At 49.4% G+C, this 26,928-nt stretch overlaps 1 protein-coding gene across 1 annotated transcript in view; it reads right to left on the bottom strand.

Annotated features, from left to right (window-relative positions):
- Nucleotides 1-26,863, bottom strand: part of PNPLA7 (patatin like domain 7, lysophospholipase) — a 67,944-nt gene extending 41,081 nt beyond the window's left edge. The window contains exons 1-14 of the mRNA XM_084798823.1: nucleotides 26,615-26,863; nucleotides 23,484-23,558; nucleotides 23,292-23,379; nucleotides 22,649-22,728; nucleotides 21,558-21,649; nucleotides 21,262-21,402; nucleotides 19,071-19,230; nucleotides 15,918-15,998; nucleotides 9,789-9,917; nucleotides 8,024-8,104; nucleotides 6,739-6,865; nucleotides 5,456-5,596; nucleotides 2,115-2,215; nucleotides 1,791-1,937 (exon numbers count right to left, since the gene is read on the bottom strand). Coding sequence (XP_084654949.1) covers nucleotides 1,791-1,937; nucleotides 2,115-2,215; nucleotides 5,456-5,596; nucleotides 6,739-6,865; nucleotides 8,024-8,104; nucleotides 9,789-9,917; nucleotides 15,918-15,998; nucleotides 19,071-19,230; nucleotides 21,262-21,402; nucleotides 21,558-21,649; nucleotides 22,649-22,728; nucleotides 23,292-23,379; nucleotides 23,484-23,558; nucleotides 26,615-26,644 — 1,473 coding nt within the window. The 5' untranslated portion in view covers nucleotides 26,645-26,863. The remainder of the gene's footprint in view (nucleotides 1-1,790; nucleotides 1,938-2,114; nucleotides 2,216-5,455; nucleotides 5,597-6,738; nucleotides 6,866-8,023; nucleotides 8,105-9,788; nucleotides 9,918-15,917; nucleotides 15,999-19,070; nucleotides 19,231-21,261; nucleotides 21,403-21,557; nucleotides 21,650-22,648; nucleotides 22,729-23,291; nucleotides 23,380-23,483; nucleotides 23,559-26,614) is intronic.
- Between the last annotated feature and the right edge of the window lie 65 nt (nucleotides 26,864-26,928).

Raw genomic sequence — 26,928 nt, forward strand, 5'->3', positions numbered from 1 at the left:
AGGCCCAGCTCTCTTTCTCTTTTCCTTTCCTTCTAGAGACACAGGGCGCCCTTTTAAAAAGCCAACTTAGATATATCCAACCAGGGTGTCATCTCCCTTTCCACCTGCAAAGTCTGGCTTCCCGACATGCCATATGAGGTGGGGACAGCCTGCAATCCAGCATGACTGGGGACGGCCAGAACATGCAGGAGCCTGCATGACATGTGCAAAGGCCTAGGGAAAATCAAAGCATATCTCTTGATGACAGTAAAACAAAAATATTAAGAAAGGTCACTGGCCACCATTAAAAAATGGCAGTAAGGGGCTGGAGAGATGGCTCAGTGTTTGAGAGCATTTGCTGTTCTTGCAGAGGCCCTAGGTCCAGTTCTAAGCACCGATACAGAGGTTCAATCAACAGAGGCCATCTCTGAACCTTTACTAAACTCAAGGGAAGAAAGCTAGCTCAATAAAAGAAGCTCTGAAAAACACAAGGCAGAAAGGGAAGGGAACTAAGGTGAAAATCTGTGGGGACACATCAGCTAGCCAGGCATGGACCTCTCAGCACTTACAGGGCTACTGGGATAACCAGAAAGTTGGATACTAGCTAGACAGTCTGTGTACTGCAGAAAAAAAGAGCGTCAGCCTAGCACTCCCATGATGCCAATAGTGAAGGCTCCAATGTTAGACACAGAGCCAGAGAAGGCCTGAGCAAGACTCAGAAGGGGACTGGAGAGTCGGCTCAGTGGTTAAGGGGCACTCTCTGCTCTCCCAGAGGTCCTGAGCTCACAACCATCTATAGTGGGATCTGATGCCTTCTTCTAGCACGCAAGGTACATGCAGATAGACCACTTAAAAAAAAGACTCAGAAGGGATTAAAGACCGGGCTTTATGGAATGACTTCTTACAAGGAACCCTATTGAACAAAAAGGAAACTCTAAGACATTTAGCAATAACTAGAAACGTGTGTGTGTGTGTGTGCGCGCGCGCGCGTGCGCACGTGCGTGCGTGTTTGCATAAGTGTCCATACATGTGTATGGGAAGGAAAGAAGTTGGCATCAGGTAACCTTCTCTACTGTTTACTGCAGCCAGGCGTGGTGGCGCAGGCCTTTAATCCCAGCACTCAGGAGGCAGAGGCAGGCGGATCACTGTGAGTTCGAGGCCAGCCTGGTCTACAAAGTGAGTCCAAGACACAAAGAAACCCTGTCTCAAAAAACAAAACAAAACAAAAAATTCTGGCACTCATAAGGCAGAGGCATAGTGGCGCATGCCTATTCACTAGAGCACTCAGGAAGGTGAGGCAAGAAGACAGCCTGGACTACACAAAAAGATCTAGATTTTAAAACAACAATAGCCAGGCCTGGTGGCGCACGCCTTTAATCCTAGCACTGGGAAGCAGAGGCAGGAGGATCTCAGTGAGTTCGAGGCCAGCCTGGTCTACAAAGTCAGTGCAGGGCAGCCAGGGCTACACAGAAAAACCCTATCTCAAAAAACCAAACCCAAAACTAAAACAACAAGAAACAATGCCCCCCCCAATGAAATAATAAAGAAGAAAAAATAACCGAGAAGACATATGTGAGGAAGATGTAGGTTCAGGTGCCCAGGTGATTCTGAAAGCTCCCTGATGCAGTGCCTTTGGCCAAGGCTACGGCTACAGATGCAGACGCCCCCTACTGGCAGGCCTAGGTAAAGAAGAGTACCCCAGTGCAGGTCACAGGCACCCCAGTAAGCATTAGAGGGACATGCTACCCAAAACGAAGGGGAGGGGGGGATCCGCAGCTGTCACCGCCCTCTCTCCGAGCCCACACACTCACATCTAGCTTCATCAGGGTCAGGAGGTCCTTTGTGGCAGCTCTAAAGATGGCATCTGTCTTTCCAACGGCCTCAGTCTCGTCCCTGGAATTTTCTGAGTAGTGGAAGACGGCGGAGGGGATCTCTGCAACAACTACACTTTTCCTGGACTAGAAAAGAGCGAAGATACAAGGCATCAGAAGAGCTATGACCAGGAACAACCGGAAGTGCATCTCCATAAGGCACTGCTGACACTGGTGAGGCCAGGGATGGACCACGCCCCAAAGCGCTAGTGAGCATGGAGCAGGCAGGCCCTGAGGGACAGTGAGGAGCGGCGGGGTATATACCTTGCTGGCCACAGAGCTCCCAAGTTGCTCATCTGAGTGTGGCAAAACCCTGGCACGGTCGTATGCCATCCCCAGGTCTGAGGTGGCCCCCTTATGGCTTTCTACAAACAGAAAGAAGAGTCAGTTCACTGCCCACCTGCCAGCCCATATGCAGGCACAGAAGGGCAGGCTGAGTGAACGTCTGACGGCATAAACTGGGTAGACAAGACTCAGATCTCTAGCCAGCAAGCTTGCATTGCTGACATTTCCGTTACAATGTCATTAGTCCGTTTGGTTTGGACATCTGGAGGTGGTACTAAGAAGAAAGCAAAGATGCAGCTGGGCGTGGTGGCGCACATCTTTAATCCCAGGTGGATCTCTGAGTTCAAGGCCAGCCTGGTTTACAGATCCAGTTCCAGGACAGCCAGGAGAATTCCAAAAACCTTGTCTCAAAGAGAGAACAAGAGAGAGAAACAGAAAGACAGAGAGACAGAGACAGAGGCAGAGACAGACAGAGACACAGACAGAAAAGGCCAAAACCCCAGAACTGTTTATTTAGCTATGGTTCCAGCAGCTGGAAGTCAGGGCTGTCTGCCTGTGTGGTCAGCCTCCAGTGGCAGTCTCTTCTTGTCCCATTACAATAAGTCAAAGCAGCAGAAAGAAAAGCAGTTACATGCAGAAAGAGCCAAACAAATGTGGAGGCCTTGCTTTTAAAAAACTGTTTTTTATTTATGTATTTTGTGTACATCTTCTTTGTGTGTATAATTTATTTTTAAATTTTTTAATTTAAGCCGGGTGTGGTGGTACATGCCTTTAATCCCAGCACTCTGGAGGCAGAGGCAGGCAGATCGCTGTGAGTTTGAGGCTAGCATGTATAGGATAGCTAAGGCTACACAGAGAAACCCTGTCTCAAAAAAAAACCCCAAATAAATAAAATACTAATAATAATTTAAAAATTAACAGCCTTGGGACTGGGGGGATAGTTCAGTCAATAAAGTATTTGCCACCCAAGCATGAGGAACTGATTTGTACCCCCAACACCCACATTAAAGGTCAGGCATTATACTAGAGAGAAGGTTCTGTGGCTTTGTGTACTTATCTCACTTGCAGAGAACCAGGCTCAGCTCTCAGTATCCACATGGAAGCTCACAGCCATCACTGCCTCCAGCTCCAGGGCAACCAGCACCCTCTTCTGGCCTCTGTGAGCACTACACATGCATGCAGTTCACTTATATACATGCAGCCAAAACAATCACACACATAAAATAAAAGTAAATAGGTACCAAAAGGAGACTTGATACCCTATGAGCATATATAGGGGAGGCAATCCCCCTCAGGAACAGTCATAGGGGAGGGGAATAAGGGGAAAATGGGAGGGAGGGAAGAGTGGGAGGATACAAGGGATGGGATAACCATTGAGATGTAACAAGAATAAATTAATAAAAAAATGAAAAAAAAAGAATAAAAAAAAGTAAATAGGGGCTAGAGAGCTGGCTCAGCGCTAAGAGCACTTGGTGCTCTTGCAGAGAATATGGGTTTGCTTCCCAGCATTCAATGACATCTCACAGCTGCTTGCAATTCCAGTTCCAGGGGACCCAACGCACTCTTTTGACCTTTTCGGGTACCGGGCACACATGCATTGCACATTTATATGCGCAGACAAAACACTCATATAAATAAGGTAAATAAATGTAAAAACTAAAAATAAATAAATCTTTTTAAATAACTAAGAAGTCAGTTGGGAGTGGAGACAGGAAACCCTGGGTGTTTGTTCATTAGCCAGTTGCCTACCTGGCTAGCCCGTTGTCCCCATGAGAAATCCTGTCTCAAAAAAAAAAAAGCAATGGTAGCCAGGTGTGGTAGTGCACCCCTTTAATCCCAGCACTAGGGAGGCAGAGGTAGAGGCAGATCTCTGTGAGTTCAAGGCCAGGACAGCCAGGGCTACAGGGAGTACAAGAGAAAGCCTGTCTCAAAAACAAAACAAAACAAAACAAAAAACCAGCCGGGCGTGGTGGCGCATGCATTTAGTCCCAGCACTCAGGAGGCAGAGGCAGGCAGATCTCTGTGAGTTCGAGGCCAGCCTGGTCTACAAAGTGAGTCCAGGACAGCCAAGGCTACACAGAGAGACCTTGTCTTAAAAAACCAAAAAAAAAAAAAAAAAAAAAAGACACATTAAATTAAACACAAAGACACAAAAAATTAAAGACACATGCCACTATACCAGCTGAAGATAGCTTTTGAGACAGATTCTTATTCTGCAGTACAGGCTGGCCTCAAACTCAAGGCAATCCTCCTGCCTCAGCCTCCCAAGTGCTGGGATTAGGAGCATGAGGCACTGAGCACAGCAAACTTGACTTGTTTTCAGTAAAGGAACATCTCCTACTAATGAAAAGGCCCCCTAGGCTGACAGATGGAGACAGGAGAAAATGTTTGCAACAATTAAGATTAAAGAGGCAAGCTGGGTGGTGGTGGCGCACGCCTTTAATCCCAGCACTCAGGAGGCAGAGGCAGGTGGATCGCTCTGAGTTCGAGGCCAGCCTGGTCTACAAAGTGAGTCCAGGACAGCCAAGGCTAACACAGAGAGAAACCCTGTCTCGAAAAAAACAAACAAAAAGATTAAAGAGGCAGAGGCAAGAAGATTGTGAGTTTGAGGCCAGTGTGTAAGTTCGTATGTAGTAACACCTCAAACAAACAAACAAACAAGCAAAAACCTGAAGGTGAGATCTCCACTAAAACACAGTAGCCATCAACCAGGTCTGAAAAGAGAAACTCCTGACACCCTTTAAATGAACCAGGAAGCCATAAAGCTGCCAGGTATCCATGAACAACAAGCAGCGACATCAGAGGCGCCAAGGAAGGAAGGGGAAAGCACAGGCACGCTGCACACTGACTGGTGGCAATGAAGTGTACCCACAAAGGGCCCAGTGACTACTGCATGACACCAACAAACTACGCAAAACAAAGGCAGACTGGAGGATGGGAGCAGCGAGAGCAGGCAGCTCTGGCTGGTAGTCTGCAAACAAGCAGAGGCTACGCAGGACACAGAGCATGTCAATTTGGGACCGGAACCTCACAGAGGTGACCTGACACTGAAGGTAGCACCTCGTGGTGGCAGATGGTGTGAGTAGGTCCAGGCTCAGCAGAGGGGACAACATGTGCAGGACTGGCAGAAGGAAGCAGTGTGCAGAGTTCATAAGGACATGCACGGCAGCCCCAGGAGGAGTGCCAATCTAAGTGGTCTCAAGTTTGAGACGTCCACCTGCGTGGTCAGGACAAGATGACACTGGGGAACCGGACAGCTTGACTGGTCTTCCAAAGAGAAGCTGTCGTTAGAGCCAGCTACAGCAACAGGGGATCTTTACCTTGGGAGGCCGAAGGGTTAGAACCACTCCCCTGGTACTGTCTGAGTTCATCTGTGATCTCCCCATGGATGGAAGGCAGAGGCACGGAGCAGCTCCTCTTCAGCAGGGGTCCAGAGATTGTGGAGCGGCTGCTGCCATGATCTGGGTAAAACAGGAATGAACCACTCCAGCTCAGAGAACAGAGTCTCCAGAGACTGCACATGAGCAGGCCCTCCCAGGTCCCCTGTGAACTTGCAGATAACTTCCCCACAAACAGGCCCTTCAGGCAAGCTCACTGTTGGCACTTGGCAGGACAGTGATGCAAGAATGTCAGCCCCAGGCTGCTCCCCCACATGTGCACCCCTCTTGGCCACCCTTCTCTGTGGCCCTCCTGAACTGACTACCTGCAGCTGCCACCCGCCTGAGCTTTGCAGGACCCTGGCCTCGCCTGCCACACAGGGCACTGTCTGCTGCTACAGTCTCCGCTCCCAGGCCTGTAAACCTCTTCGCCCTCGTCTCTGTGAAGACAGCCCTGAGTAGCTGCCCTGAACCAAGCACCTTCAAGAGGACAAGGTCCCAGCACTTAACTTAACCAAGATTCAGAGAGAAAAGCACTACTCAGGAAACCAGGCCATCCAGGATGTGTTTCAAGGTCACTAACGTCCAAATCTTGTCTTAGCTTGGGTCAAATGGATGGTTCTGTTCTATTAGACACTAAGGCTGCACCACTTAATTTCACACACTGGTTTAGCCACCTCGATCCCCCCTCAGAGCACCGCTGACTGTTAAGACACTAAAGTGGTGCTGACGTAATAGTGCCACGCTGGCAGTATGCGCTGCTCAAGAACTCCTGGATGGTCCCTCCCCCAGGCTAATTTGCTCTTCAGAAGTAAAAGCCATGCGGATGAGAAGGCAAAGCTGAGAACTTGCTCTCCTGAACAGCAGCATTCCCGTGGTTCAAGTACCACACTAGGAAGTACCAAAGGACAGAAGGTGACCTTCTTGGCCACATACAACATGGCCCAGGGCATGGGAGGTGCCTGAGGGAAGCTCATAAGACCCCAGGACAGATGACGTAATCCTGGACCGTGAGATCTGGGCATATATGATGGGAGCTGAGGGCAGGTGAGGAGAGCTGGAACCATGCGGGGAGACCTGGGATTACAGAGAGAGATCTGAGGGCCTGTGAGGAAACCTCGGGTCAGAACACTTGGGGCCATGTAATAAGGGGCGGGTGGAGAGGCCTGCAGGCAGAAGAGGTCAGCCCGACAGTGGAGTGAGAAGGTCCTGAGCTGGTGTAGTACCTGAGTTCGAGGACTCCAGGGACCTTGGGGACCTCTCAGGCTGCTCCTCTGAGCTATATGACATCTGTCTCCTGGCCCGGCCAGCTGCCACACTGGCTACTGTCAAGAGAGGGATGGCTTGGCTCTCCTGGGAAGGATGAGAAGAACATTAGGTCTGCTCCAGGAATCCCCGGTTCCTTCTAAGCATGCTATCAGAAGCGGTCAACTATGTCTCAACTACCAAGAAGGTAGGAAGCAACCCAGAACCCGCGCAGCTGGAAGAGGAGGAGCCCAGTAAGGCTGAGCGCCCCTCTCTCAGCTTCTGCCTCCAGCTCTTCACACCACGGGACAAACAGCCCATGTCCTCAGAAAGCCAAGCTCCTCAGTAATAGGAAAATGCACACAACACGAAGGACCTTCCCTAGAACACCAGCAGCATGCTGAGCTGTAGTGTCACCCAAACTGGAAATGACGTCACACCTCCTGGGCACCAAGCACCTCTAACCCACTCCCAGGAGTCCTGCTGGGGCTCACTGTACGTTACCCAGTGACTTCCTCTGTCCTTGCTTCATGTGTGGGAGCAAATGAAGCCTTGGCTCAGTTTTTTGTTTGTTTGTTTGTTTTTTGTTTTGGGGGGGTTTTTTGTTTTTGTTTTTGTTTTTTGAGACAAGGTCTCTCTATGTTAGCCTTGGCTGTCCTGAACTTGCTTTGTAGACCACACTGGCCTCAAACTCAGTGATCTGCCTGCTTCTGCCTCCTGAGTACTGGAATTAAAGACACGCACCACCATGCCTGGCCATGGCTCAGTTCTTACTCAGGCCTTCTAGATAAGAACCAGTTTTACCCTGTTTCACAGGCTTTGACTGGTCAGGATTTACCAGGAATTTCAAAAACTGAGGAGGATTCAAGGCCTTGGCACCTTTGGCAGTGCCCCCCCCCACCCTCCAAGTCACAGCTTGGTGTTACATCAAGGGCAGGACACAGTCAAGGACCAGCAAGAGGGACAGGTGGAAGCGAACTATGGATCAGCCCACAGTTTCAGTACCTGGGCAGCAGATTCCTCCAGAATTCCCACCTTAGGGGCACAATAGGGCTACTGGCAAGTAACAAAACAGGCTAAGGTCTCTAACATTTGATCAGCTACAGGCCCGAGCCTGTCAGTAGTCACTCACTGCACCGCGTGCACACACTTAAGCAAGCAAGGGAACTCAGCCCAGCACCTCGCCTCAGGCCCAGCCCGCAGCCAGCAGCACACGCAAAGCGCTGTGCTGAGACACAAGTCCTGACTGTGGGTGCCTGCACTCACGGGGTTGAAGAGCTCCGTAGTCAGCCCCAGGTAGTTGTGCAGAGCCAGGAAGGTCACCCGCTGCAGCCGCACCATGATGATCTGTAGGAGACACTGAGAGGTGAGGGGTCTAGGCCAGGTCCCAGCAACGCCACAGCAGTGCCTGCTGATCCCCATAGCACAGGCCACAGACCATAGCTCACCTTTTCCAGGGCCCAACAGCCCCCCACCGTGGAGCAGGGTGCTAATACAAGGACAGTGTGGGACACGTAGGAGTTACTCTAAAATGGAGTGTTTAGTAAGACATTTTTTAAAAAAATCTCTTTTGAGAGAATGGGAGGTCTGAAAGCATCTGTGGTGTTGTTAATATTACTGTGTGTTTGGGGGCACTGTGCAAATGTGCCTGTCTGTGTGTGCGCATGTCTGTGTGTGTGAACAAGGTAGGGATGTGTGTGCGTGCACATGGTGAGCAGAGGGGTTGCTCCTTAGAACTCAGTCACCGTGTTCGTTTTAGGACAGGCTCTCTCTCACCGGGACCTGGGACTCACTGAGTGGGTCAGGCTGGCTGGCCATCTCCTCTTTTTTACATTCCATTTTGGAAATGAAATTCAGATCTTACGCTTACAAAGTAAGCACTGTACTGACTGAGTAACCTCCTCAGTACCCCCCGACACACACACATTCTTTTCCTTATTTTTGTATGTGTATGAGGATGCACAGGACACGGGACACAGGTGGCACTCAGGAAACAACGTGTAGGGTCAGCTTTTTCCTTCCACCACGTAGATCCTGGGGACTGAACTCAGGTATCCAGGCTTGGCAGCAAGTGCTCTGACTCGTGGAGCCATGTTGACAAGCCTATCTTGTGGTTTGTATGTTTGTTTTGAGGCAGAGTCTTTCTCTGGCTACCCTAGCACATCCTAAGCAGCCCAGGTGGCCTTGCTCTCAGGATAATCCTCTGTCTCAGCCTTCCAAGGGCTGGGATTACAGCCTTGTCTGGCTACTCTGTCTAATTTATGACTATGCTTTTCTAAACACTTTTTTCTAGCTAGGCAGTGGTGGTCTGTGCCTTTAATCCCAGCACTTGGGAAGCAGCAGCTGGTGGATCTCTGAGTTGGAGGCCAGCCTTGTCTAGAGAGCAAGTTCCAGGACAGCCAGGGTTACACAGAGAAACCCTATCTGGAAAAACAAAATAAAAAGCTCTTTTCTATTGAAAAAAAAAAGTCTCATACAGTATATATTGATCATGTCCTCTTCACCCCTTTTCTGAGATAACGGTCTTACTATGGAGCTGTGGCTGGCCTTCAATTTACAGAGATCCCCCAGCCACTGCTTCCTGAGTGCTAGGCTTAAAGGCTTGCTTGACCACCAAAGACCTATATTACAAATTTTGAACAACAGCTCTTCCTAGAATCCATATGACCAGCAGTAAATCTTTCCAGCAAAGCCAGTTCTGTATTCTCTGGATTCACGCACACTGCAGAATTCAGAGAGGACACATAAACCAGAGACAGAGCCAGGCGTGATGGCACATGCCTTTAATCCCATCACTTGGGAGGCATAGGCAGGCGGATCGCTTTGAGTTCGAGGCCAGCCTGGTCTACAAAGTGAGTCCAGGACAGCCAAGGGCACACAGAGAAACCCTGTCTCGAAAAACAAAAAACAAAAATAAATAAATAAATAAAAATAAACCAGAGACAGCCCTAAGTGGATCGATGCCCGTGCACAGCTCCAGTGCCTGAGGGGGCCCATTACGGATGGAGAAGCCAGCTGGGAAGAGACTCACCTGTACCACCCTCACCAGAGTTTCGGGATATTTTTCAAAAACTCCTTGAAAGGCTGCGGCAGGAAGCCAGAGGACGGTGGACGCAACAGCTGCACGGGCAGACACTGTTTTGTACGGTGCAGTGTGACCCTGTAACAACAACTTGGTTAGGCCTGCGCGAAGGACCTCGAAAGCTCCGGGGCAATTCCCACAACCCATCGAGGTTTCTGGAGGCCCCACCTGGCTCCTACTCACACAGCTGTCATCTCACCAGCTGTGCTGTGGACGCTGGTCATTTTAATGTAAACCAGAGTTTGTCACCACAAAACAGCAAAGGTTTGGCTGGCAGGAGCCGTTTACTGACCTGCACGCTTACTGGGTGATGCTTTTATATGCTCTTTCCTGAGCCTCTCGGGCCTGGCCCTTCAACGTCCCACCCTGTCTATAAACCCTTGGGTGAAAAGGCCCTTCCCATGTGTGGTTTCTGAACAAGTCAGAGAGCAGAAATCATCATCATCAAATGGCCACGCAACAGTCGCTCACTCAACCTGCCACGCATATCCTTAAATCCCCACGGGAGGCTCAGTTATTTCCCGAGTACAGCAACTGTAAGGTGCCGTAACATACACACATACATAGGTCTCCGTGTTCACATTTCTTGCTAAATACCAGGGTGTGTGTGTGGTGGGGGAGTGTTCCTAGGTCACATGGTATCTGCAGCCTTGACTCTGTAAAAATCAGAACAAAACAAAGCCACAAGCAAATCGTCTGCCAGAGTGGCTGCACCATTCTGCAGTCCCACCAGCAACAAACTGTGTGTCCTCACTGTCAGAATTACTGAGTCAGGGGTTTGTGGCCCCTAGTTCCTGGAAGACCTAGTGCCAGGTTAGGAAAGGTTGAGTGAGGCCGGCCGTGGTGCGCCACCACGCCTGTGAGGCCAGCACTCGGGAGGCAGAGGCAGGCGCATCCCTGAGAGTTTGAGGTCAACCCCATCCATCTACAAAGCAGGTTCCAGAAGGGCCTCACTGGAAGGGTGTGACCACTAGGGTAGGCTGTGAGGTTTTGTAGCCCAGAGGCACTCCCTCTGCTACCTCCCCACTCGTGGTGTCATCATGCTTTCCCTACCAGGATGGAGCTCAAAGTACAAACCATATAAGCCCTGCCTCCCTGAGGGTCCCTTGTCAGGGACTGTGTCACGGCAGGGAGGAAACGAACTATACACAGCTGTCTGTGGGGGACAGGTCATCCATGCTCTCACACAGAAGCCAGATGAACTCAGCGGTCTACAGGCTACGCGCTTGGGCAGAATATTTACTCTGGTCTGTTTAGGCCCATGCCACAGCACAAGCCTGTGGGCAGTGGATTTTAACCCCTTCATTTCCAGAGCCTCGGCTCTGCTGTCTTGCTCTGCTATCAAATGTCACTGAGGAATCAGTCTGAGATTTTGACTTAAGTCTGAACTATTTCTCGTTGCCTCTGCTTTCTGTGAGGGCTCATCCTGAGCTTTGAAGATGCTCGTGCACAGAAGCAGAGGATCTCCTGTTTCCAAGCTCATCTCTGCTCTCTAATCCCAGGGACTAAGACAAAAGCCAGCTACGCATGGCGGACACAGTGAGCTCAGGACTTGGGAAGTAGAGGCAGAAGGATCCAGAGCAATACCGTCTCAAAAAACAAAGAGTCTGCAGATACAGCTCTGTGGTAGAGCCCTTGCCTGGCCTGTGAACACCCAGGGTTGGATCCCTGTCTGAGAAAAAGAGAAAAACTAAGAGTACGTGAGGAATGCAACAGCATTTTAAGAAACAAGTGCCAGCCGAGAACGGTCGTGACACACACCTGTAACCCACGTAGAGGCCGAGGCATGAGCACCGCTGCACGTCAAGGCCAGTTTAGGCTAGAGAGCGAGTTCTAGGCCAGTCAGAGGTTAAGTGAGATGATCTCAAAAACAAAAGGAAGGCTGCACATGGGGACACATGCCTAGCATTTAAGAGATGAAAGCCAGGTGTGGTGGCACACATCTTTACTCCCAGCACCTAGGAGCAGAGGCAGGTGGATCTCTGTGAGTTCAAGGCCAGCCTGGTCTACAAAGTGAGTTTCAGGACAGCCAGGGCTACACAGAGAAAGCCTGTCTCAAAAAAATAGAAAAAGGCAATGAAAGCAGGAAGATCAGGAGCTGCAGACCACCCATCCCTGACTACACAACGAGTTTAAGGCCAGTGTGGGTACATAAGATCCTACAGACACATACAAAAGCCTACAGACACAAAGGCTAGGACTCTCAACCCTTGAAGGAAGAATCCAGTTTACTGTTCTGTCTCCAACATAGAATCCCCAGTTGACAATCAGGACCATCCATGTGCATAAGTTTGTCTCTCTTATTTATTTTTTATTTGGTTTTTGTTATTGTTGTTTTTGTTTTGCTTTTGAGACAGGGTTTCTCTGTGTAGCCTTGGCTGTCCTGGATTAGCTTTGTAGACCAGGCTGGCCTCAAACTCACAGCAATCCGCCTGCCTCTGCCTCCCTGAGTTCTGGGACTAAAGGTGTGCACTACCACGCCTGGTGAGTTTTCTCTTTTAAAGTGTGAGTGTGCATAGACAAACACACGTGTGAACATAAGTGCACACATGGTACACTGTGCGTGTGGAGGTCAGAGAACAGCACTGGGAGTGAGCTCTCCGATCACCCTGCCTTGCTTCTGCTTCTGTGAAGCTTACTCTGGACCAGCCGGCCTTCAAGCTTCTGGCCTATCGTCCTGCCTCACCCTCCCGCCTCCAGCTTAGAGTCATGCCAACACAACCAGCTTTTTATGTGGGTTCCAGGATCGAACTTGGGTTGTCAGGCACATACAACTAAGCCACCCTCCCTGGCCCTGGCCCCAGTTTTGTTGCTGTTTGTTTGTGGAGTGTTTTGTTTCTTTCTTCTGTTTTGTTTCCTCTGAAACAGGGTCTCACTGTGTAGCCTAGTCTAGCAAGGAGCTTGCCGTGTAGACCAGCAAGCACTTTTCTAGCAACCAGAATGTTTCATGACACCGAGTCAATACCCATTAACTGGCAACCACTGATCTCAACCACAGGGCTGGCAAAAAGCAGCCCAGGGCCAAACTTTCCCATCACCTGATCTGAAAATACTGTTTTGATCCCGGTATAGTGGCACAGGGGCGCACGCCTTTAATCCCAGCACTCGGGAGGCAGAGGCAGGCGGATCGCTGTGAGTTCGAGGCCAGCCTGGTCTACAAAGTGAGTCCAGGGCAACCAAGGCTACACAGAGAAACCCTGTCTGGAAAAACCATGAAAAAAAAAAAGGGTAATGAAAAAAATTGGAGATTTAAAAAACAAGGCTGACTCTGACACACAGACACACTACATTGAAAAATATCTGGTAGTAATATAGGAGAGAGACTGTACATTTGTGAGGTTTCACATGTACACCTCTCCTGAACCTTCTTCAGGAAGCTGACAGAGGGTTTGCTCCACCAAGACAGGAAAGCGGACCTGGAGGAGGAAGCGAGAGGCCCTTCCCGCAGAGTCCACGGACTCCCAGGTAACAAGGGATGGCAGGATGGGACGGTGCAAGGGTTTCCCAGAGAAAAGTGCCACTCGTGGAGCACAAGCCAGGACTGACCTCTAAATGGCTGCACAGCTAAAACCTAACAACAAAAAAATGAAGAAACTGTTAACTGCAAGCAAACAAAAGCCGACAAGAAAACAATTGTCCTAGGGCACCATGTGGCTCAGCTGTGAAAGACATGCATGAAGTCTTAGAAACAAGGGCTCTGGAAGGAACAGTGAAAGCAAGACGGGCCATGAAGAGGTGTTTATCGTCTTTTTCCAGACCAGAAGCCAGTGCATCCAAGATGGAACGTGAACAAAACAAGGAAAACGTGTGCTAAAAGAACCTGCCAGTTGGAAGGTCTGGGGGAGAACAGACAACTGTTGTTTATGAAACATCCAGTACATCCTAAAATAACTGCACGTGTCATTTTCTAAAAATTCAAAATGGCTGGGTGTGGTAGCGCACGCCTGTAATCCCAGCACTCAGGAGGCAGAGGCAGGCGAATCTTTGTGAGTCTGAGGCCAGCCTGGTCTACAAAGCAAGTCCAGTATAGTCAAGGCTACACAGAGAAACCCTGTCTATAAAAAAAGGGAAAATTCACAATGATTTCCAAGGGTGGCAGTGCACACCTTTAACCTCAGCACTCAGAAGGCAGAGGCAGGCAGATCTCTGTGAGCTGGAAGCCAGCCTGGTTTACATAGGGAGTTCCAGGACAGCCAGAGCTAAGTAAAGAGACTAAAAAAATAAACCCAAAAAGTTTAATTGTAAAATGTAATAAATACAAACATTTGGTGAGATTAAAAAATGAGCAGTTACTAGGAATATAGTGGCCTCTCAAATGTCATCAGGGAAGGGGTGGCCTCCTCTACAGAAGGGGGCCATCCTGATACCGAGGCAGCGACCCTGGCCACCGCCCATAACCTACTTCCTGCCATGTCCATCCCAGGCTGGAATAAATGACGGGTCAGTTTAAAACCACAGTGAGATCAGGATCAAAAACAAATAACAAAGAAAGGTCCATGCCCCAGTTTACATAAAATCTTTTGCTTAAAAGAAAAACTAGGGTGCTGGATGTGGTGGCGCACGCCTTTAATCCCAGCACTCGGGAGGCAGAGGCAGGCAGATCGCTGTGAGTTCGAGGCCAGCCTGGTCTACAAAGTGAGTCCAGGACAGTGAAGACTACACAGAGAAACCCTGTCTTAAAAAACCAAACCAAACCAAAGAAAAACTAGCTAGGAGGATGGAGGAAGGGTGCAGTATCACGTGGCTAAGCGATCCACCCCACACAGACCGTAGGCCTCCTAGGTTTCTCCTATCCCTTCCAAGGGCTGCCAGGCCCTTCTACACATCCGGGCACATCCTCAGAGCCAGCTACCACACCAGGAACACACAACAATGAGTCCTGCCCTTCGAGCCGCACGAGGGTGATTCTGGCCTGGATTCCAGCTCTGGTCCAACCCCACCCATGTTGGTAGTTTCCTCAGAGCTGAGCAAAGGCAATTCAAGATTCAAAGTGGGGCACAGTAAGACACATCGGTCTCATTTATGCCTCCAGGCCACCAAAGGAGACTAAGCAGTCTTTGCCTATCTGATAGGCAGCAGTGTAAACACACAAGACACCTCAGCATATTTGCAAGGACTTAGTTGCTTCAGTGACCTGCATGCAACTGAGAAAGGGAGTGGGGCTAGAGAGATGGCTCAGAAGTTAAAAGCACTGACTGCTCTTCCAGAGGTCCTGAGTTCAATTCCCAGAAACCACAGGGTGACTTGTAATAATCTATAATGAGATCTGGTGCCCTCTTCTGGCAGGTAGGTGTACATGCAGGCAGAACATTGTAACTGACAAATCTTGAGGGGGGAGGGGTGTGTGTGTGTGTGTGTGTGTGTGTGTGTGCGCGCGCGCGTGCGCACATCTTCCTGGTTCATGACTGTGACCCTCAGACTCCTGCTGACATTCCCTCCCATCCATGATGGACTACACCTTAACAGTGAGTTGAAGTAAACCCTTCCGGCCTTCCACTGCTTTGGTCAGCTAAGCAGTCAGTGCTCTTAACTGCTGAGCCATCTCTCTAGCTCTTTGTCAGGTGTTTTTGTCCTAGCAACAAGAGAAGGAATTAGCCAGGCATGGTGGCACACACCTTTAGTCCCAGCTGGTGAAAGCTATACAGGCTAATGTGATCATCCGTTCACTTCTGTATGTGAACAAATACAGTAAAACATAAAGAGTGAAGACTGTCAGGCACAGTAGCTCACACCTGCAATCCCAGGATTCTGAAGGCCAAGACAGGAAGATCAGGAGTATGAGGTAAGTCTGGGTTATACACAGTAAGATCCGAGAACCAGAGCGAGAAAGAAAGACAAAGAAGAAACAGAAAGGACTACAAAGCCTTACTAAATACATTGTGTTACACACAATGTCAAAGTTGCTCCCACTGACACTTCCTTCGCTAGAGAGTGGGAGCCATTCTCAGCCGAGGCAACCCCCCCCCACTGTGTCACTGCAGAGAAGCAGACACGGCAGTAAGGGACTCACTGGCCAGCAAGATGGTCGGAACGGACCTGGAGGGCACGGATGGCAGGGAAGGCGTGTTGAGTACTCACGGTGATCGCATCCAGAATGCTGAGGAGGCTGTGGACACTGTCCCCCGGCAGAACCTCTTTGACCACCACCTCGGTGCCATCCTGTGCTTAGAGAACAGAACAGCAGGTGTCAGCGCAGGGCAAAGAGGCCGAGCCAGCACGCAGGACAGCTGCCATGCCAGACTTCAACTCCAAGTTGCTATCAATAAAGTGGGCATCTCAGAGGACTGTAAAGAGCCTCGCTGGAGCCGGCAGGGCTCAGAGACGCCATGAGCGGGGCTGGAGAAGTGGCTCAGCAGTGAAGAGCGCCTGCTGCTCTCCTCGAGGATCCACTTGGATCCCAGCCCTACATCAGGGGGCTCACACTCCCCTGTAACTCTGACTTCAGGGGTTTGGATGCCATCTTCTGACCTCCATCCCACACATACACACTCATATATAAAATGGATCTTTTAAAAGAAAAAAGAGATGCCATAAGCTTAAAAGAAGATAATGATGTGCCAGGCGTGCTAGCACACTCCTTTAATCTCAGCACTCGGGAGGTAGAGGCAGGCGGATCGCTGTGAGTTCAAGGCCAGCCTGGTCTACAAAGCCAGTCCAGGACAGCCAAGGCTACACAGAGAAACCTTGTCTCAAAAAAAGAAAATTTGCCCTGTCTGAGGCCATGGGGCTCTTCCGTTTAATGGTTGCCTTCCTTATCCTCTTCGCCATGTGAGGCTCTATTGGGTCACCCAGCCATCCCTGCTGCTCTGACTCCATGCCAGTCCCGGTGCTGGAGTGTGCTAAGCTTTACCATTAAATGACAACGTTTCTCTAAACCAAAAAAAAAAAAAAAAAAAGCACACACCTTTAATCCCAGAATTCAGGAGGCAGAGGCAGACGGATATCTCTGAGTTCTAGGCCAGCCTGGTCTACAGAGTGAGCTCAAAACAGGTAGGGCTACACAGAGAAACCCTATCTTAAAAACCAAATGAGGGGTGGCACACGCCTTTAATCCCAGCACTTGGGAGGCAGAGGCAGGCGGATCACTGTGGGTTCGAGGCCAGCCTGGTCTACAAAGTGAGTCCAGGACAACCAAGATAACACAAAGAAACCCTGTCTCAAAAAACACAAAACAATAAACAAACAAACAAAAAACCAAATGAGATAGGAGTGGGGGACACATCTCAGCCAATGAAGTGTTTGCTTTAAAGGCACAGGGACTAGAGTTAGATCCCCAGAACACATCTACAGCATGTCAAGCAGCCAGAGGCGGAGGCTCGCAACCCCAGCTCCAGCACTCAAGAGGCAGAGGCAGGTGGATGTCTGAGGATTCCAGGCCTGCCTGCTCTGCACGGTGAGTTCCAAGCCAGGCAGGGTTACACATTGCTTTGAACACATTAGCGATAGCCTCGGAGTATCCAAATGTCTCAGTGTCGCGTTAAAGAGAAGAAATTAAAAAGCATTTCCCCTTGTTATAATTTCACAAAGGGTGAGTCTCAATTCTCTGCTTCTCTCTCCCTGCGTCTCCCTTCCTTCCTGTCTGTTGGATGAGCCTAAATCTGAGCCTAAATGAACAGTCTTATGAACATGCCTGTCCCCATCCTGTATGGGTCTCTATGTCCTTAACCAGGGGCTCTTCTCTTTCTTTTACTGAACAGCACAGAAAGCATCCCATGGTGAAGGAATGGGCTACCTCACAGAAGCTTGTAGCAGAGTTTTACAAGGGATGACGTCACTGACTCCAACTGACCCAAAAAAAATGAACAAATGGGACTGGAGAGATGGCTCAGTGGTTAAGAGCGCCACTTGCTCTTCCAAAGGTCCTGAGTTCAATTCCCAGCAACCACATGGTGGCTCACAACCATCTGTAATGTGATCGGATGCCCTCTTCTGGCCTATAGCTGTACATGCAAGCAGAACCCTGTACACATAATAAATAAATAAATAAATAAATAAATAAATAAATATTCTTAAAAAAATGAACAAATGCTATTAAGTAATATTCATGTTGTCTTCAACATTATGGCAGATACTCATTTTATAAGGTTGCCTTCAGCCTATATGTACTGTTTCCAGCATTAACTACCATAACATATGGTCATACAAGCATTATTTGTGGGTCAGGGGTATACAATTTAAGACTGTAGCTCTACAGGCTGGAGAGATGGCTCAGCAGTTAAGAACATCGTTTGCTCTTTCAAAGGTCCTAAGTCCTAGCCAGGCATGGTGGCGCATGCCTTTAATCCCAGCACTCGGGAGGCAGAGGCGGGCGGATCACTGTGAGTTCGAGGCCAGCCTGGTCTACAAAGCGAGTCCAGGACAGCCAAGGCTAACACAGAGAGACCCTGTCTCGAAAAACCAAACAAACAAAGGTCCTAAGTTCAATTCCCAGCAACCATATGGTGGCTCACTACCATCTATACTGGGATCTGATGCAGGAGTACATATAGATAGAAAACTCATATGCATAAAATAAATAAATTAAAAAAAAAAAAAGGACAGGCTGGGCATGGTGGCGCACGCCTTTAATCCCAGCACTCGGGAAGCAGGGACAGGTGGATCTCTGTGAGTAGCCAGGGCTACACAGGGAAACTCTGTCAAAAAAAACCAACAACAACAAAAAAACCACTACAATAGTTTTGAATCAGAGACCAGTGTGCGCCTAACCATAAGGACAATGTGTCAGGTGTGTTGATTCAGGCCTGTAATCCCAGCACTCAGGAGGCTGATGTAGGAGAGCTGCCATGAATCCCAGGACAGCCTGGGCTACATAGAGAGTTCCAGATGTCCTGGACTACCAAATGAAACTGTCTCAATGGGTGCAGGTGTGTGTATTGTGTTGCCAAAATAAAAATAACAGCTGTATTTGAACACTGGGGTAGGAGTGTGTATTTTTTACCAAAGAACTAAGGTTTAAAATCTTACACTAACTTTTTGATGGGGTGCTTTTCAAAGCTTTAAAATGATGGCTGGGCCCTGGAGAGATGGCTCAGCGGTTAAGAGCACTGACTGCTCTTCCAGAGGTCCTGAGTTCAATTCCCAGCAACCACATGGTGGCTCACAACCATCTGTAATGAGATCTGATGCATACTGTATACATAATAAATAAATCTTTTTAAAAAATAAAATAAAATGATGGCTGGTTAAGTGAAAGCACAGTAGGCCCACCCTGGCCCTTGGCCCCCGACTCACAGCATCTTGGATGCAGACCTCCAGCCGGCCATCCTGAACCACATAGATGCTAGTGTCAGGCTCCCCAGGCTTGAATACGTGCTCCCCCTCCTGCAGCTGTACAAAGACCATGTGTTTGCAAAGCTCCAGGAACAGCGGCTTCTCAAAGTGGCCCAGGACCCTGCAACAGACAGAATACACGATGCTCCTAGGAAGGAAGAGGAAGGGGCAGAGGCCACTGTCCCCACCAGCAGTCGGGCAGGGCTGGCCTAGACCGCCCCACGCCACACATCTGGCATCATAGGCAGTCAGATCTTTAAACTTCTGAGATCACCATCAGCTGGAAACCTTCTCAGACTGTGACTATTAACCTAAGCAGCAATGCAGAGGTCCCTGGAATGGCGGCCTAGCGGCAGAAAGTGGGCCAGGGCGGGGGCTGAGCAGGGAAAGCCATCGCAACACAAGTCTGACAGCCTGAGGTTCTGTCCTCAGAGCCCACACGTCTCAGTCACTGCTCTGCTGCTGAGGAGAGACAGGAGGACCATGGCAACTCTCAGAGAAGACTGTAACTGTGGGCTTCCTGACAGTCCATATGATCACGCACGGCAGGGAGCGTGGCAGCAGGTGTGGTGCACGCACAACAGCTGAGAGCAACATCCTGATCCACAGGCGTGTGTGTGTGTGTGTGTGTGTGTGTGTGTGAGAGAGAGAGAGAGAGAGAGAGAGAGAGAGAGAGAGACACACACAGAGAGAGAGACAGAGAGAGAGACAGAGAGAGAGATTGAGAGAGAGAACACAGTATAAGCTTGCCTAGAGAGAGAAAGAGACAGACAGACACACACAGAGAGAGAACATAGTCCAAGCTTGCCTGGCCCTGGCATGGGCTTTTGAAACCTTCAACTTTATCCCTAGTGACACATTCCCTCCGCAAAGGCCACAACTCCTAATCCTTCTGAAATAGTGCTACCCCCTAATGACTGAGACTTCAAATGTATCAGCCTATGGGGGCCATTCTTATTCAAACCACAACCCAACATAAGGTGGAAGGCAAGACCTAAGTCCACAGAACTATCCTCTGATTTCTATGCAGGTGCTGTGGCACATGCATACCTGCCCTCACTTATACATCACACACACACAATAATAACAATATACTTCAAAAATTAAAAATAGAGCTGGAGATATGGCTCAGAGGTTGAGAGCACTGGCTGCTCTTCCAAAGGTCCTAAGTTCAATTCCCAGTAATCACATGGTGGCTCACAATCATCTATAATGAGATCTGGCGCCCTCTTCTGGTGTACAGGTGTACAGGCAGGCAGAACACTACATAATAAATAAATCCTAAAAAAAAAAAAAAAGTAAAAATAGTGTATCATTAGTAAAAGAAAGCTGACATAATGGTACACAGCTACAATTTTGGCATTCAGGATACTGAGGCATAGGATTGTAAATTAAAGGCCAGCTTAGGGTACATAGCATGATCCTGTCAAGAAAGAAAAGGATGGGGGGGACACTTGCAGATTTTAACCTGCACACACTTCTCACACTTGCTCTTGAGTTTGCCACTAAGGATGGAAGTAAGAAAATTGGGGGTGGTGCTTGGGGGGAGTTCGAGAGGGGGTTTCTTTGTGTAACAGCCTTGGCTCTCCTGTACATGATCTTAAGACCAGGCTAGCCTCAAACTCACAGAGACCTGCCTGCCTCTGCCTCCCAAGTGTTGGGATTGCAGTCATGCGCCACTGCACCTGGCCTTGTCTTTTGTTTTGTTTTGTTTTGTTTTGTTTTTTGAGATAGGGTTTCTCTGTGTAGCTGACCTTGTCTTTTTTTTTTTAAGATTTATTTACTTATTTATTTATTACATATACAGTGTTTGCCTGCATACCAGAAGAGGGCACCAGATCTCATTATAGATGGTTGTGAGCCACCATGTGCTTGCTGAGATTTGAACTCAGGACCTCTGGAAGAGCAGGCAGTGGTCTTAACCTCTGAGCCATCTCTCCAGTACCCTGAGAATTGTGTTTTAGAACAGGAAGGAACAGCTAAGAACCCTGCTGAACACTGCTACCACAGCGAAGCACAGAAGCCACTTACTTAGCCTTGCCAACCATCCCTGACATAGGAAAGCTAAGTCAAAGACAACAGAGGACGGAAAGGAGGTGGCCCCAGCGACATGCCCCAGGCAGGCCCTCCCGGAGCCCAGCCACTAACATACCGAACATTTTTCAGCATGTACAAGACTTCTGATGGCAGATGAGAATTCTTCACGTCAAATTCTGTAAGATCGGCCTCCAGCAAGGAGGGTGGGGGCTCTTTGGGCTGCAAAGTAGGGTATTCTTTCTTAAAGCGCAGAATCCTACAAAGCAGAGACACTTAAGGAAGAATCGAGGAGCCCAAGGCCAACACTGTGAGCACCCCAAAGCCTGATGATCAGGCTCTGCTGTGGTGTGTCCTGACACGGGAGGAACCCACAGCAGTGACAATGATGGACCATAAAGGAATACCCAGTACCTCTTGGCCAGAGAGAGCACTTTCGTCCTCTTCCTGACACGCTGACGGGGTGCAGCGTTATTCCCAGCCAAGGTATGAGGGAGTGTGGTTACCTGCAGAGCCAAGAGAAAGCTGGAGTGCTGGCCCTGTGGCTGGCAAGATCTGAGGCCTCAGCTTCAGGCTGTGTCCCCTGGACCCTGAGCTGTTACCTTCCTGACCTCGGTGACTAGGGGCCCCACTCCCATCAACCCCCACTGGCTTGTCTTCTTGAAGGAGATATAGCACTCAAGGACAAAGGGATGCTATTTGGACATGGACACACCACACAGCCCATAAGCCGCACAGTGGCCTCCCTTGTCCTCAAGTGGCCAAGTCTTCAGAGCCCTGTGGCTCCGTGCCTCAGGTAAAACCCCTGAGGGGAGTGAGAGAAAGCAGAAGGGACCAGCTGTGGTGATTAACTAAAGGTGAACAAAAAAATCAAATGAGTCCGCTCATGTAGCCAGCAGCTCCTGACCCTCAGTGCAGGAGGACCATAGATTTATGATGTGAAATCCCACAAACATAAAACAGAGGATACCCAGAAAAAGACCCTTAGGACAAATGTGGTCATGAGGGAACTGCACTGATTCACCAGAGTCCCCAGGAGCTAGGGCCCTTCCTTGGCTCTGTCTTCCAAATTTGGCAGTAGCCACACCCCTTATACGCCCTCTGTGCCTGTCCATCCTGTATCCAGGATGTTTCTGAAAAGCAGTTTCCCGTCCTAGTTCTCGTTAACACAAACCTGCCCTTCAGAGAGCCCAAGGGTCCCTGTGCTTGGCATTTGCCAAAGCAGTTCAGGTGTTTCGAGCCAGATACACACCCACTAGCACCAAGGCCCCCTGGCGGCCTCCAAAATGTGTTTGTTCTGCTGGGGAGGCAGATAACATCCAGTATGACTTAAAACTCCTCCCAAATCCTGTACCCAGGGGCAGGAGCCGGCGCCCCAGAGGAGAAGACGGCATGTATCAGGAGTGTGAGGGCCTGGCAAGCAGCAGGCTCCCCTTCCCAAAAGGCCTGGTTAGAAGAGCCGTTCAGCGCTGTCTTGTGCAACCCAGGGCTCCCACACAAGTTACCTTCCTCATGATCTTCCGGCCATAGAACATTACTTTGTCTCTCTTCCGGAACCTGTACTGAGGCGTGGGATCTGACTGTCCTGTGAGAGGGGAGAAGGGATGTTGTGAGATGGCAAGATTGAATGGGTGGGCAGCGAACATGGCTGGAGCCCAAGACAAGCCCTGAAGATAAAGACACTAACAATAAACCCTGCTCTGGGTGGCTGCCCTGCCCCTGGCTGCCTCCTAGACATCAGGCAAAGCATAACAGAGGAGACTCATCTTAGAAGAGCCAGAAATGTGTTCTGTTCTTGTTTTGTTTTGTTTTTCTTTCTTTCTTTCTTTCTTTTTTTTTTGGGGGTTTTTTGAGACAAGGTTTCTCTGTGTAGCCTTGGCTGTCCTAGACTCGCTTTGTAGACCAGGCTGGCCTCGAACTCACAGAGATCCAAGTGCTGGGATTAAAGGCATGCGCCACCACGCCCAGCCATGTGTTCTGTTCTTCCCGGATCCTAGCTTTGCAAAGAGCAGAAACGGCTAAGGACAGACTGGGAACCTCAACCTGAGCCCCAGAAGGTGGCCATGTGCCAACAAGGCTTTGAGGGAGGCAACACAAACGCTGCAAAACCCCCATTGCTCAGCCAGAGCCCAGACCCAAGATACTTACGCAATCTGCTCACCCTTCTGTACACAAAAAAGACGGTAACGCCAACAAAGGCCAGTGTGAGGAGGGCTCCAATTCCAATCCCCACCAGCTACACAGGATGCAAGAGAACAGGAGGGTCAGCAAGGCCAAACGGCCGCAGGCCTCTCGGGGGCCCCCCCTCCCCCTCCCCCCCCAGAAGCCCTCAGTGGTTACCATGGTGGACTGTGAATGCGTCTCCATGAAGTGAAGTCCCCAGGAGCTCAGGGTGGTACCCAAAGAGTGGCCAGCCTGAGGAGAGAAGAGAGGTAAGTCAGGAGCGAGGGAGGAGGTCAGCAGTCCTGACAAGTTTTGAGAAACGGCGCCTACCAGCTAACTGCATGGATAAGGCATTTACTGCCAAGTTTGGTGACCCGAGTGTAATCCTATGGTCGTGACAGAACAGACTCCCGTGCGTTGCTCCCCTACCTCCACACTCACACCATTACGTCTACACAGCTACATACATACACATAGAAATGTAATAATCTTATTTTTAATTTTAGATAAACGATCTTGCCATGGGTGCAGAGAGCCTCTGAGCTCAACAGCGAAGACAGAAAAGACACTGGAATGAGCAAGCACGGTAGCTGTGCTGCCGGCAAGTGCCAGGTACATTAATAAACCTCACTCCTGGCTCACTGGTCCTCAAGAAGTAAGCCTGGAGTGGGGGTGGGGAGCAGGGCAGCAAAGCCATCTTTTGCTACCCTCTGGATACACAAACCCCAAGATCCATGAGAGCACATTCAGAATGAATGCTTGGAAACGCCTAAGAGTATGTGAGGTGACTGACACCCAGTACTTAAGGATGAGGCAAGAGGATCATGTGCACTCAGGAGTCCATGTCCTGCCTAGACAACCAGTGAGACCCGGTCTTAAGAACAAAAAAAGGACAAAGGACCAAAAGAAATCCCAAGGGAAGATCCACCTGGATTTGGAGATGTCCTATTTCAGCTCACATGGTAAGGAAGAAATGGCAGAGAGCATTCTGTCCCTGCCCCCTCTGTCTCCAGGAAGGCACTGACAGGACTTCAGATGTCCAAGGGGAGCAAAGGAGGCCGTGAGGAAGGGCTCGGGATACAAGGGTGAGTGGGTAACCCCCAGGGGAAGCTGGCTCACCAGACCTGCAGCTGTCTCTCCATCCTCCAGTACCCACCCACCCCTTTCTCCCAAGCAGTTAGGAACTCAACAGGACAGGAGCCCACTTACTCATCCTTTGCAGTTTCTAGCTAACTGCCAAGGACCAACGCCACCCTTAAAAGCAAGTGCATAGGGGCTGGAGAGATGGCTCAGTGGTGAAGAGTGCCTCCTGCTCTTCCAGAGGTCCGGAGTTCAATTCCCAGCAACCACATGGTGGCTCACAATCATCTATAATGTAATCTGATACTCTCTTCTGCAGATAAAGCACTCATATGCAATAAATAAAATAATTTAATAATAAAAAAAAAGCAAGTGCATAACCTAAAAACCAGTCTCAGACTCAGCAAGCCCTGCCAGAAAACGCAAGGATAGCCAAAGGCCACTCAAGAAAGAACCCCGGGCAGGAGAGATGGCTCAGAGGTTAAGAGCACTGGCTGTTCTTCTAAAGGTCCTGAGTTCAATTCCCAGCAACAACACGGTGGTTCACAACCATCTATAATAAGATCTGGTGCCCTCTTCTGGCAAGCAGGCACATATGCAGGCAGGATGTTGTATACATAATAAATAATCTCTGCAGGGCAGTGGTGGCACCTGCCTTTAATTCCAGCACTTTGGAGGCAGAGGCAGATCTCTGTGAGTTCCAGGCCAGCCTGGTCTACAGAGCAAGTTCCAAGACAACCAGGCCTACACAGAGAAACCCTGCCTCAAAAAACCAAAAATGCAAAAATAGAACCCCAAAGGCATAGTTTTGCGTTTTAACAAAATAAGTGGATTGCCTAGAAAACTCAGCCTCGTGATCTTAGTTGGGGAGGCAAATAGTTGAGTATTGTTTAAGAATTAGGAAGAACATGTTCCAAAAAGTATGCTCTGCCAGCACTCATGAGGCAGAAGCAGATGGATCTGAGTTCAAGGGCAGACTGGTCTACAGAGTGAGTCCCAGGACAGCCAGGGCTATGCAAAGAAATTCTGTCTCAAAAATTAAAAAAAAAAAAGTATGTTTTTGGTGTTTTCTTTTCTTTTCTTTTTGGTTTTTTGAGACAGGGTTTCTCTGTGTAGCCTTGGCTGTCCTGGAACTCTCTTTGTAGACCAGGCTGGCCTCAAACTCACAGCGATCTGCCTGCCTCTGCCTTCCTGCTGTGACTAAAGGAGTGTGCCACCCTGCCCGGCTGTTTTGCTTTTTTGGCAGTGCTGGAATTAAAGGCATGGGACACCACCGCCTGGCCTGTGTGTTCTTAGGTGACTTCATCATGGTGTGAATGTCACAGGGTGCATCTATAGAAGCAACATATAGAAGCAAGATAGCCGGTATCCTTTTGGTTTCAAAACTGAGGCACTCAACCTCCCTTCCTCCCTTCCTCCCTGGCCCAGCTCAGCTTTTAATACTGTATCAACAGGGTGGGTGCACAAGAGCACAGCAACCACACCTTCTATGTTCTTCTGAGCTTATCTAAGGGAAGGCACCTGCTTATTCTGTCTACCACCGTGGACCGTGTCAGCCTGTCTAGCTTTGTACAGCTATTTTAAGGCATCTACTTTTCTGGCTTAAAAATAAAGGCACGGGGTTGGGGATTTAGCTCAGTGGTAGAGCGCTTGCCTAGCAAGCGCAAGGCCCTGGGTTCAGTCCTCAGCTCTGGGGAAAAAAAAACAAATCAATCAATAAAGGCACAGGGTATGGTGACACATGCCTTTAATCCTAGCACTTGGGAGGCAGAAACAGGTAGATCTCTTTGAGGTCAAGGCCAGCCTGGTCTTTAGAGTGAATTCCGGGGATATGTAGAGACCTTGCCTAATAATAATAATAATAATAATAATAATAATAATAATAATAATAAAAATAATAAAGGCCTCTGAGATGTAGCTAGTGTTGGACTGAGAAAAAGACTCTTCAAATACTTAAGTCCTAAGAGAAAACAGGCAGTAACAACTGTGACCTTAAGGGAAGAAAAGGCAGCTTCATAACGACCTAACAGCCAAGTTCCATCGTCCACACTTGTGTGGAGCCACTGAACAGCAACAGGTGTCAGAGCTCTGATAGGGAAATAGACTGAATCATCACTCCCACGCTCTCTGGGTCTTCAAGACGCCTCAATAGAAAGCTGAGGCCAAGGATCCTTCCGTTCTCTGGAAAAGCTGGCCTGAGTGTTCTCACCCGTGCCTGGTCTACCTACCTCAGGGCAGACATCTTCCTCTTTCTGCATGACTGAAAGCAAAGCAATGTGGAGGTCGAAAAGGAGACAGGCTGAGACCAACTGCTCTACCAGAACCTTTACAGCAGGACAGCTGTAGTTCCGGCCTTGGCAGCTCCTTTCCAAGTCAATCGCTCTTTATTGGAAGGGATTCCAGAACTCTGTGCTCCAAAACAAGTTGTTTCCCAGAAGCGTGTGCTTTCTCTCGGTGCTTCCGTCTCCTGTAAACAGCCCTCACGTGGTCTAAACGGGAACCCACGACTGTGGCCCGGGGTGGGGGTAGGGTGGGGTGGGGT

The sequence above is a fragment of the Acomys minous genome (genome assembly GCF_964271855.1).
Source record: "Acomys minous genome assembly, chromosome: 10".
In the NCBI taxonomy this organism is placed as follows: Eukaryota; Metazoa; Chordata; class Mammalia; order Rodentia; family Muridae; genus Acomys; species Acomys minous.